Source organism: Dromiciops gliroides, chromosome 1 (assembly GCF_019393635.1).
Source record: "Dromiciops gliroides isolate mDroGli1 chromosome 1, mDroGli1.pri, whole genome shotgun sequence".
NCBI lineage: Eukaryota > Metazoa > Chordata > Mammalia > Microbiotheria > Microbiotheriidae > Dromiciops > Dromiciops gliroides.
In genome coordinates this window covers 471904442-471917235 of record NC_057861.1, presented here as the reverse complement: position 1 = coordinate 471917235, position 12794 = coordinate 471904442, and the positions used below count along the sequence as shown (strand labels likewise).

Below are 12794 nucleotides of genomic sequence, written 5' to 3'. Positions count from 1 at the left end.
AAATCCCTCCTAATTCCAAATCTGGGACAATAGTTACTAGGCCATATTGCTATAAAAGAGCCATCTGATTCCTGTATTCCTGAGCCCTGCATTTTTTGTAGCACTTGTGCAAGCTAAAAATGGTAACGTAGCCTTTTGCTGGGTTGGTAAAGCTGTTTTATACTGAGTTTGATCTCCATCATTTCATATTCTGGGATATAATATGTTACAAACTCTACTCTTAAAGATGGAAGTACAATCTTTGGCTGTCCGTACTTTTCTAAAAGGTGCAGTTATACTGACAAGATGAAACATTTCCACATAGATCAGTATTGAATCGTATAAGAACAAATAATTTTGAATCACATTTTAAATAAAAGAAAGGCTTATTTTCTTCACTCATATTACTCAACTATATTCCTGTTTAATTATCTAATAGTAAAAATTAACACTTAAGCTTAATATTAAATGTTATTTATTATTTGTATATTTGTATCTATATATACACATATATGAGTTATTTAGGTCTTATTTATATAGTAATTATATTTAAACAAATTTGTCATAATATATAATTTTGATATATAAGTTGATATGTATGTGTTATTTATAAAAGTTATTTACCTGTTTAAAAAAAGTGAGAGAAAACTGCCTGTTTATAAAAAAAAAGGAAGAGGAAGGATTTAAAATAATAAGTTGTATGTACTAGACTATATCCAGGTATATCTAAATGAAATAATGTAGAAAATGTACATTATATGTCATATGTGTATATTATATCTATGTTTGATATAAGTATAAAATTTAATTATATATTGCAAATAAAATTTTAAAACCTATCACTTCCTATCATCTTCACCTGCATTTACAATAAAATCAAGTTTTTATTGATAAAAAACTATTTTCCATTTTATTTCTAGATATAAAGCTTTGCCCATACTCATGAATATGTGGATCTAAGTAACATCAATTAAATAATTATTATGCCAGGAATGAAATTTGAAAGGTCTAGCCTCAAACACTTGTGGATATCTTAATGACATCTTGTTTTCTACAATAGAATACATTGAGAATTCTCTCCCTATCTTTCCATGTTGCCTATAAATATATGCAAGGGTCTCTCCCCACCCTTAAAAAAAAAAGCTCATGAGATTCCTGCTTTTATCCTATCAAAACCCCTTGAAAAAGTTTTCTATACTCTGTGCCTCCATTTTCTATCCTCTGACCCCCTTAAAAACCTTATGCAAATGGGATTACGAACTCATCCTTCAACTAAAACCTATTTCCAAAGTTACCCCCCCCCCCTCTTTTTTTTTTTAGTGAGGCAATTGGGGTTAAGTGACTTGCCCAGGGTCACACAGCTAGTAAGTGTTAACTGTCTAAGGCCGGATTTGAACTAAGGTACTCCTGAATCCAGGGCCAGTGCTCTATCCACTGCGCCACCTAGCTGCCCCCCCCCATATCTCTTAATTGCCATAGCTAATGGTCTTTTTATAATCCTCATTCTTCTTAACTTCTCTGAAGAATTTGATACTGTTATAACCACCCCCTCCTGGATATTCTTTCTGGCTTTTTGGTGACATTTCTGTCTCTTGGTTCTCTTCCTACCTGTCTGACAACTACTTCTCAGTCTCTTTTGTTGGTTTATCATCCATGCTGTGCTCTCTGTGGCTGTACTCCAAGGCTGTCTTCTTTTCCCTCTAACTGATCTCATCAATTCCCATGGGTTCAATTACCCAGTTTCACAGTGCCAACTGTCTATTCAACATCTCAAACTCAACATGTCCAAAACAGAACTCGTTATCTTTTTTCCCCAAATCACATTCTGAACTCTCTTACTAGTGAGGACACCACCATCCACTATCCACCCAGGTTCACAACCCTGGTGTCATCCTAGACTCGTCACTCTTACCCCATATTGCCAAATCTTGTCTTTTTATGTCCACAGTTTCTCTTGCATGTGTCCCCTTCCCACTCCAACCTCTCCTCCACTCAGCTGCCAAAAAGATTTCCCTAAAGCTCAGGTTATGACTGTCACCACCCCTTCCTCCTATATAAACTCCAGTGGTTTATTGCTTCTCTCTGTGATGTTGAAAAGTTTGAGACATAATTTCTGGTAATTAGTAATTTTATTAATAATGTTAGCATTTTATTAATAAAAAAGAAGTCAGTGGCATTCTCAAATGCCAAAGACTTCCCGTGGCAGTGGGCTCAGTTTATATGCCCTTGGAAGAGTGAGTGTTCCTAAGGGTGGCAATTAACTATTTGGTTAACAATTAATGAGAATGAATATTCCAATGAGAGGTGGGCTATATTACAACGAGGGGCTTGATATATGTGACAATGAGCACCCAAATCTCAGTCAGAGATGAATCAATTTCCTGATGTATCAATCACCTGACAAAAGGGAGAGAATCCACATTTTCCCAGACCTGCCCAGGAAGCACAATAAACGGGAGTCTTCCTTGCCCATTCCCCTAAACTTAGAATTTCTTCTTCTTCTTCTTCTTTTTTTTTTTTGGTGAGGCAATTGGGGTTAAGTGACTTGCCCAGGGTCACACAGCTAGTAAGTGTCAAAGGTCTGAGGCCGGATTTGAACTTAGATCCTCCTGAATCCAGGGCTGGTGCTCTATCCACTGCCACCTAGCTGCCCCTAGAATTTCTTTTACTGTCTTTGATTAGAACTTAGCCATTCAGGCTGGGTAAGTCTTTGAGAAAGATTTGTCACACTGGTTGATTTCTGAATGAGGAAGTAGAAAAGGGTAAACACCTTGGTCCTGATTCAATAATTAGTTATTAATACGAGAGAAATAAACATTTCTCATCTCACAATCCCATACAAACTATATTTAAAGCTCTTCACATTCTGGTCCCTTCCTACCTTTCTGAGCATTTTACACACTACTCTCCACACTCCATGGTCTAATCATTCTGGTCTACTTACTTTTCTCCACATATAAGAAATGTTCCATCTTCTATCTCTGTGCTTTTGTTCTGACTCTGTGTGTGGATGCTCTTTCTCCTCACCTTTGCAGGTGTCTGTCATCAAAAGCCAGATCAAGGGCCATGTTTTGTGAAGCCTCCCCATCCAACCTCGCTGACCCCCAGCTGCTAGTGTGCTAGTGCCCTCCTTCCCCAAACTACCTTGTAAGCAATCGTATGTATTTTATATATATTTACGTATGTTCACATGAGCTCCTTAATGGCAGGGACTATTTCACTTTGGTCTTTGTCTCTCAGTGCTTAGTAGTGAGAGAATATAGGTCACAATAGTAAAAATAATAATAAAAGTCAGCTATAGTAATTACTTAATAAATGACTATAGCAAAGCAGAATTTATTCACCTTCTTAAAATTGATAGGATTTGTATAATATTCATCTGTTTTGCTTCATTCTAGTTGTTAATATTAACTTATAGTCTAGCAAATATCTATTTATACCCACTTTTTTTGATGTAGCCAGGTGAACAAGAAAATATAAATATTTGGGTTTCTCCAAAATTTTCAGAAGTTGAAATGAGCATATATATATATATGTGTGTGTGTGTGTGTGTGTGTGTACAGACAGTAAATATCTATTCAAGAATAAATTATATATATTGACCTATGATCATTACAGAAAAAAACTGAAAAAAAGAGATTAAGAAAAAAATTCATCTCTCATTCATCTTACTATATCAAACATATGATCTTCTATAAGTTTGCGATAACTTGGGATGTAGCAGAAAAAGATGTTTGGAAATTAAATGGGTAGTTTTCTCACTTAGAATCAAAAGACTCAGGTTTAAGACCTGGATCTGACACTCACTAGCTGTGTGGTTGTGAGCAAATTGTTTAATCTCTCTGTGTCAGTTTCCTCATTTGCAAAATGGGAATGACACTATTATACAACCTAATTCATAGTGTTGACATAAACTAGAAAAAAAGCTACTGTTTCTGATAAAAATCAAATGACTACTAACAAGAATGATAAGTTACAGGGTAGCAATAGTATCGTATTATGTTAAGAGCTCTTGAGTCAGAGAAGAGGGTTCAAATCTCAATTCTGACAATTTCTACTCTTTTGATCCTGGATAAGTCATGTAACCTACCTGAGTCTGGATTTTTCTCATCTGTAAAATGAGAGGGTTAGCATAGATAGTTTCTGACAACCTCTCAAGTTCTAGCTCTATATTAATATGATCCTACCTCTGTGATCATGGGCAAGTTACTATGTCTTTGTGCCTCAGTTTTTTATTCTATATAAAAAAATTACAAATTTGGCATGTAGGAGTTAGCTAGAAAACTTTATAACTCAGCAGCTAGGTGGCACAGTGGATAGAGCACAGTCCCTGGAGTCAGAAGGACCTGAGTTCAAATCTAACCTCAGACACTTGACACTTACTAGCTGTGTGACCCTAGACAAATCACTTAACTCCAATTGCCTCAAAAAAAAAAACCCAACAAAAACCCCCCCAACTGTATAATATGTCAAAAGAGCAATGCCAAATACTGTATATATTAGTACAGACATTCTAATGGGGATAACATAAATGTTGATAAATAGGGAGCTTGAGGGGGCAGCTAGGTGGTACAGTGGATAAAGCACACTGGCCCTGGATTCAGGAGGACCTGAGTTCAAATCCGGCCTCAGACACTTGACACTAGCTGTGTGAACCTGGGCAAATCACTTAACCTTTATTACCCTGGAAAATAAAGAAATGAATGAATGAACAAGCAAATAAATAAATAGGGAGGTTGAACTAGATAAGTTAGTTTATAATTCTAATTGTAAAAAAAAACCATAACATATTAACTACTTCACACAAAACAACTATTTTTTGCCTTGTAGTTCAGGGTAATATAAGAGATTTTGTATTTTTTCTCATGGTCCAAACAGATTGTGTATATTTCAATTATAATTTTGAGGAATCCCAATATTGTAAAGGATACTGTAGTATGTCTTAAAGACAGAGAAAGGCAGACAACATTTAATATGCTCTATGTCAATTTCTAACCAACCCCAACTTCCCTCAATGTAAGGAAAAGAAATGATGAAAAAACACAAATGTTTTATTATGTTTTATTATGTATGTTATTTCCAGTGAAAACAAATCTTTACTACTGCTGTGACCACAGAAAGTCTTCACATTTGATGCAAATATGAGAGAGCAAAGTCACTTTTTTTGGTGGCACTATTTTTGACAAACCCAAGAAGTTCATTATATTGTGTAAAATAGATTATAAGCATCATTTTAATAAGCTCTAACTGCACTGCAGTTGCAAGAAAGCAAACCTATAATGTGTCACTTAAATGGTAATTATTTTGGATAGATTTAACTAACACTTAGTTTAACTGCAATTAATAGCAACATATTCAACTGAAGAGAACTCGTTCAGTTTGTTTCAACTTTCAGTTTGAAAATATCAGTTTTTATTGCAAACCTAAATATGGTTTAGAAAGTTGAATGCTTTCTTTCTAAACAACAATATATTACATATAATATTTAATGTTTATATATACTTATTTCACATTGGAATTAATTAGAAATAATGTACAAGTTTACTTTGATGCACTGAATGACCTCATTTCAAATGCTACATTTTACTGAGTTCCTGTAGCAGCATGGAATGAAGGCAGGGAATCAAGATCAGACAGCAAAGGAGGGGCAGCAGTTGCTTCAGGGAGGATGGGTGCAAGCACGTGACGGCAAACAGGGCATGTTCCTGACTGAAAGAGAAGAAAAAACAAGTTAACAGATAGTAAAGACATAGTAAGAAGACTAAAGAAAAATACCTTAATTATTTTTTGAAAACAAAAAATCTTAAATCTGACCCTGCTAAAAACTGGTCAAATAACTTAAAAAAAACCCCTAAAACATTAAAAAAAAACCCAGCAAAAAATTTCTCCCCAAATGGAGACCGTTTATAGATGATTTCAAGTATAGTGCATACATTAGGGAAATCAAAACCCGTACTTAACAGACTAAGCTTGTTCCACCAAAGCCACTGGCCAAAGGATCTAGATCATTCTTGTTATCATACCAAGAGTCTCCTTTTAATGCAAAGTTCAATTCAGAGTTCACAGGCCACACTTTAGGAGTTGCTTTTGAAATAGCCCAAGGAAAGTAGAGGGCAGGCAAGGAGAAAGAACAATGCAGGGTTGCAGGTATGTCTGTTCCCTTGCCAAGCCAACCCTCCCAACAGGGCTACTCCAGTGAGAAGAGCTGCTAGAGACATCTCTCCATAGCAAAGCCATTTCCTTGTAGGTAAGGAGCTGCAGAGCTATGCTACGTACGGAACGCGTGTTATGAGCTTGTCTAAGCTATGATACTACAGGCTCTGTGTTCTAGTACATATGATACATGCCTATGCATATTTAAATGACACATACAAATGAATATGTATCATATTCAAGTACATGGGTTGATATTTGTAATTTTCTTTATATGTTGTTACATGTTCTTTCCTGCTTAGTTTTAATCTCTTAAAAGGCATAATGGGGGCGGCTAGGTGGCGCAGTGGATAAAGCACCGGCCCTGGATTCAGGAGTTCCTGAGTTCAAATCCGGCCTCAGACACTTGACACTTACTAGCTGTGTGACCTTGGGCAAGTCATTTAACCCCCATTGCCCCGAAAAAAAAAAAAAGGCATAATGATGAAATTATAAGGATACAAGGGAAAACAAGGACAATGAAAATCCCTGACACTGCAGCTAATACTTGAGACAAAACTGTGGCAATTTAGAGTTAGATTGCAATACTGCCATGTAAAAGAGAACATACATAAACCATGGCAGATTTTGTGACATTTTAGGACAATGTTCCAAGACTGAATTTTTTTTTTCAAGTTTTATTGCTCTATTCCTTTAAAGAGTCTATTATAGGGGGTGGCTAGGTGGCGCAGTGGATAAAGCACCGGCCCTGGATTCAGGAGAACCTGAGTTCAAATTCAGCCTCAGACACTTGACACTTACTAGCTGTGTGACCCTGGGCAAGTCACTTAACCCCCATTGCCCCCCCCCCAAAAAAGAGTCTATTATAGTAAAGATGAAAATGAAGAGTTCTTTTCTTTGGGGAGAAAGACAAAAGAAAACTTCATAATCTTCTTTGCTCAAAAGACCAAGATGTAGGAAGAAATGGTTAAAAACTTTTTGATCAAAATTTATCTACTTTCCTCTATTTCAAAAAGAAGTCAGCTCTTACAGGTTATATTGAGGAAAGACACAGGGTACAAGCAAATACCACCGACCCAAAAAAAAGGAGTCATAGTTGGTGTTAATTGTATCCTCTTGTAGCAGCAAAGACAAAAAGGTTAAAAATATTACTGAAGATTAAAAAAAACCTTATGTGAATGAAAATGACAAACGTGGCTTGTAGGAGTTAGATAGAAAACTAAGTGGTCAGAAGGGTAAAGTCAAATACTGTATATAGTAATGCAGACATTCTAAATGAGGATGATATGATATAATATTATGAAGAAAATCACACTTTTAGAATAAGGAAACCAACGAATAAATAAAATCATAATTTCATTCATCTGTTTTTATAAATTATTAAGGTCAAGAATATAAATGTTGTGATCCACATTACATATTTTTAGGAATTTCTGGGATACTACCTGGAAAATAGTCTTGAATAGGTAGATAGTTCTTAAGTAATTTGGTAATTAAATTTGAGGATTTGTCAAGTATGGTATTAAATTTACTTTGAAAATAACAGTAGATTTTTTTTCCCCTCGGAAAATGGGACAAGAGATATATTAAGCAGATCATTAATATTTAAATTTAAATGCTCCCAAATGCATATAAAGAAGTGAAACAATGATATAGAAAAAAGAAGAGGAAAAATTTAACTTAGAGAAAGGGGTCATCTTAGACTCTTTAAAATGAAGCTGATCAAATATTTATGGAATGTGTGCAAATCTTAATATATAGGAAATTTCTCCCCCAATCTCAATATTCTCCACCATATGCACAATATTTCTAAGAGATTAGAGAAATGGAATATAATGAAATATCCCAATACTACTTTAATATATTTTAAGTGGACTGTTTAAAGCCCCACTGTCTGAGATATTTACAATTACACTAGCTCAAATTCATTTGTAAAAAGGTTTTAAAAATTATTTTAAGATTATGATCACAAATTAATTGTGAATTTCCAGAATTGCCATTAAATATGCTTAGTTGTCTTCTATGTTACATGTCATCATTGCTACTAATTAGCAAAATGGTTTAAAATGATTAATCTATAGTTGTTATGTGGGCATATATTTCTAATAATGAAAACAGAATTAAAAACTAAGCAATCCAGCAACATTTATTAAGTGCTTGGGGGTGGAATGATGAAACTAAAACTGTCCTTTTTGTCAAGGGGAAGTGGGCAGGATACAACATGTATAAAATCAGTAAATAGAAAGTATCTGCAAAGTAACATATAGTAATTTCAAGATGGAAGAGGAAGGATAACAATTGGGAGCTAAGAAAAAGACTCATTCAGGGGGTGACACCTGAGCTATGCTTTGAAGAAGGTGGAAATGAAGAAGTATATTGCCAACGGGGGTCCATCTGTGCAAAGACATGGAAGCACATTGATATTATTCACAAGGAACAGCAAGCGAGTAGGTGAGTTTGAATGGAACACAGTGTATGAAGGGCAATAATTTGAAATAACACTGAAAACTCAGATTGGGACTGATTGTGAAGTCCTTTAGACATCAAGCTAAGGATTTTGTATTTTATCCTAGAGGCAATAAAAGGCTATTGAAAATTTCTGAAGTGGAGTGGAATGGAGAGGTCAGATTCATGTAGAAGATGTATTAAAGAGGCTAGAAGTAAGGAGACCAAAGACACTTGGACACTAGTCCAAGAGAGAGCTGATGAGGACCTGAACTAGGGTAGGTAGAGGCTATATAAGTGAAGAGAAGGGGAAGGTTGTAAGGGATGTAGTAAAGACAAAATTGACAAAAACTGGCAATTGACTGGATAGGGGGTGGGGAGGTGAAGGAAAATGAAGAGCCAAGGAGGATTTCAAGGTTGGTAACCCGGATGACTGGAAACAGAATAGGGCTGAAAACAGAAAGCAAGAAGTCTGAGGGGAAAATGAGTTGTGTTTCGGACATGCTGAGTTTGAGATCCCTATGGGACCATTTACCTGGAGATGTCCAGAAGGCAGAAAATAATGTAGGGCAACTCCCCCAAGTTCAGGAAAGAGATGACAATTTTATATACATACATACATACATATATATACACACACACACACACACATACACACTTGGGGGGGGGTTGGTGTAGAGATTATAATCAAATCTATGGGAACTGATGAAGGTACCGAGGAGGTGGGAGAAGGGAAGAGAACAAGCATTTATTAAACACCCACTATGTGTCAGGCACCATGCTAAGCCCAGAGGAGGGCCCAGAACAGAGCTTTATGAGATTCCCATACTTGGTGGGCTAGAAGATCAGGATGATCCAGCAACTGGATACTAAGAAATAGACAGGTAAGAGGAGAACCTAGAGAAATCAATATTACTGAAGCTAAGAGGAAAGGAAGTTTCTGGGAGGAGGGGTGGCTGGTAGTGTCAAAATCTGCAGTGAGGTAAAGTGGAACTGAGATTTGGATTTTGTAGTTAAGAAATCATTACTAACCTTGGACAGAGAGTGGTGATATCAAAAGCCATATTGCAAGAGACTGAGGAGAGGGAGATGGGAACTGATGAGTCCATGATACTGTATGAATTTCCTAAGAGATTGGTTATGAAAGGGAGAGGATAAAATAAAAGGATGATAGCTGGAGGGTGTGGCAGAGTCAAGGGAAGGTTGTTTTAAGAATGGAGGAGACCTGGACATGTTTTATATTATAGGGAAGAAGCCAGGGGTTAAAGAGATATTGGAAATGAGAGAAAGAACAAATGATTAAAGGAGGTAAATCTTCTAAAGGAGAAGGGAGATGGGATTGAAAATATAAGTGACAATTAGTCTTGGAGAAAGTGAAGCAAAGGAGGGAAAGAGAACGGGGGATTTTGAAGTAGGGGAGAAGATGGGGTTTATGATTGTTGTCTACATTTTCTCAATAAAGAGGTAAAATTAAAAAATGCTTGGAACTATTCTCTCAGTATTAATTTCTAAAGAAAAACTATAAATGGCTGATTAACAAGGGGAGGTAAAAGTCAAATAAAAACTTACCTTCTGCAGCCAAAGAGTTACACAGGGTTTATGAAAGAAATGGCTACATGGTAACTCTGTTATTATTTCATCCTTAATATATTCACTGCAGCAGATAGCACAGCACTGTTCCTGACCAACAGCTGAAAAAACAGAGTATTTAGTTCAACTACATGTTTATAATGTTTAACTTAAATAAAATGGAAAATGAAAAATATTGCTTAAGAGAGTACTCAGAACAAAACCTTGATGAATTCATAATAGAGTAACTAATTAATCAAATCTTGAAAATCCATACTCTGCTGGGACTTGCAAACAAGCCTGTATCTAACAGGTGTTCAATTTAGTCTTTAACAAACAATCTACATTGAAGGAGGAATATCTGCCCCGTATGCCATTTCATACTGCCAAATGCTAATTCATGAAATGTAGCTGCTATATAAAATGCCACAAATGCTTCTAATATGTAAAGTTCCATTTTATATGCAGACTGATTATGTGCTCTAGCATACAGTTAACGAATCATCTTAATATTTCCTGGGTCACTCTTTTCCTACCAGTGTGATCTTCTGTAACGATGGTCTGAGGAAGACAGTCAATGCTTTCTTTGCTGGCAGGTGGATGAGCCTGATCAACATCAACTGCAAGAGACTCTAAATGGGCCAGAGCAGTCTGAGAGAGAAAAAGTCATGGTGGTTTACTCAAAAACAACTTCAAACAACAAATACTCCGTCATGGTAACTATCTAGAGTTTAATCACAATATAACAGACCAGCTTAACTTACCTCTTCTTCAAAATGTAGAACCTTTCACTAAAAATATTACTTGACTTATCAACAACCCGCTTTTCTAAAGCATGTTAACAATTACTAAAGATACATTAATGAATTAATTTTACATTTAAAATATTAATAAGCAACAAACAAAAACAATCCATTTTCTGCCTTCAACTAATGGACACAGGGGCAGCTAGGTGGCACAGTGGATAGAACACCAGCCCTGGATTCAGGAGGACCTGAGTTCAAATCCAGTCTCGGACACTTGACACTTACTAGCTGTGTGATCCTGGGCAAGTCACTTAACCCCACTTGCCTCACCAAAAACCAAAAAAAAAAAAAGCAAACAAAACCAATTAATGGACCGATTCTCATAGTTCTTGGCATTTAACTATGATTAAAAGTTGGTGCTCTTTAGTTTCCTTTTCTATTAAAATAAGACTCCATCCAACATGTTTTTAAAATGAGGATGGACACAGAGCCCTCATTTTACTGACTCTTGGAATCCCTCATTTCATTCAAAGCTCAGCTCAACTGCCATCTATCTTTTTGATTAGGCCTTTCCTGATGTCCCCTTTCTGATAGCGTTAACCCTTAAAATTACTTTGTGTTTACTTTTTTTTTTTAGCAGGGCACTGGGGGTTAAGTGACTTGCCCAGGGTCACACAGCTAGTAAGTGTCAAGTGTCTGAGGCTGGATTTGAACTCAGGTCCTCCTGCATCCAGGGCCAGTGCTTTATCCACTGCACCACCTAGCTGCCCCTTTGTGTTTACTTTTTACATACTTTTTATTTACTTTAACAAAATATCTGTAGTTTCTCCATTGATGAAATGGGAGCTCCTCGAAGGCATTTTTTCCTTTGTTGTCCCCTCCCCACCCTTCCCCATACTCAACACATGACAGGTATTTAGTAAACTCTTCTACAACTCAACTAAATTAGTCAAGAATGTCGTTTCAAGAACGTTTATGATTCATGAAATATTCCTAAAATTTAGCCAGTTTTTGCCATGACTTATGTTATATTTTAGGAATGCAGGACTAAGTAATTGTGAACTAAACAAACTTTACTAATATGTTTGAGAAGCAAATACTCCCTCCATCCCCATTTTCTCAGAGTACAGAAATGAGTGATTATGGGACTAGAGGATGTTTAAGTTATAGAATCCAAACAATTTGTTTTTCAAATATGCATGTGTGGCAAATATAACTTAAATGAGAATTTGTCTACTATTGTGCACAGCACTGAAAATCAGCAGTCTTTTCTCTTTTAAAAGAGAAGTACTTTTATTTTTTATTTATTTATTTTTTTTTTAGGCAATGGGGGTTAAGTGACTTGCCCACGGTCACACAGCTAGTAAGTGTCAAGTGTCTGAGGCCGGATTTGAACTCAGGTCCTCCTGAATCCAGGGCCGGTGCTTTAACCACTGCGCCATCTAACTGCCCCGAGAAGTACTTTTAAAAAAAGAAATGCTTGTATGTATTTAAGGATTACTAAAACTAAATATATGATAAAAGTTTATTATTTAGAATACTTTCTTGCTATTAGTGCAAGAAATTACTTTTGTATGAACTCAGATACTTTTGATTAAAAAGCAAAATATAAGTTAGTTAAATTAATCTTTATTTGGTGTATTTCAAAGTAACACATAACTGAAATTGTGAATATTCCTAGTATCTATTTATTATCTATCCATTCATACTAGAGTCATGAAAATATTTTAACATTTATTTTTTGTCTTTCTTTCTTATCTTCTCTCTCCAAAATCATTCCCCTTGTTTTGAACTTTTAAAATGTTCTTTTATGAGATAAGCCTAAGTTAGTAGTAGATTATTTTTGGTATTTGCTATAGCAATGCTGTTGAAAGTTTAACTAAAGTAGATAAGAAAAGAATG

The 12794-nt window shown here is 35.7% G+C and overlaps 1 protein-coding gene across 6 annotated transcripts in view; it reads right to left on the bottom strand.

Annotated features, from left to right (window-relative positions):
• Positions 1–5033: 5033 nt before the first annotated feature.
• PJA2 (praja ring finger ubiquitin ligase 2) overlaps positions 5034–12794 on the bottom strand; it is a 119765-nt gene continuing 112004 nt past the window's right edge. For all 6 annotated transcript variants that reach the window (XM_043968988.1, XM_043968964.1, XM_043968972.1 and 3 more), the window contains 3 exons: positions 10683–10797; positions 10147–10268; positions 5034–5688 (listed from right to left, as the gene is read on the bottom strand). In XM_043968988.1, the coding sequence (XP_043824923.1) occupies positions 5563–5688; positions 10147–10268; positions 10683–10797 (363 nt within the window). In that variant the 3' untranslated portion in view covers positions 5034–5562. The remainder of the gene's footprint in view (positions 5689–10146; positions 10269–10682; positions 10798–12794) is intronic.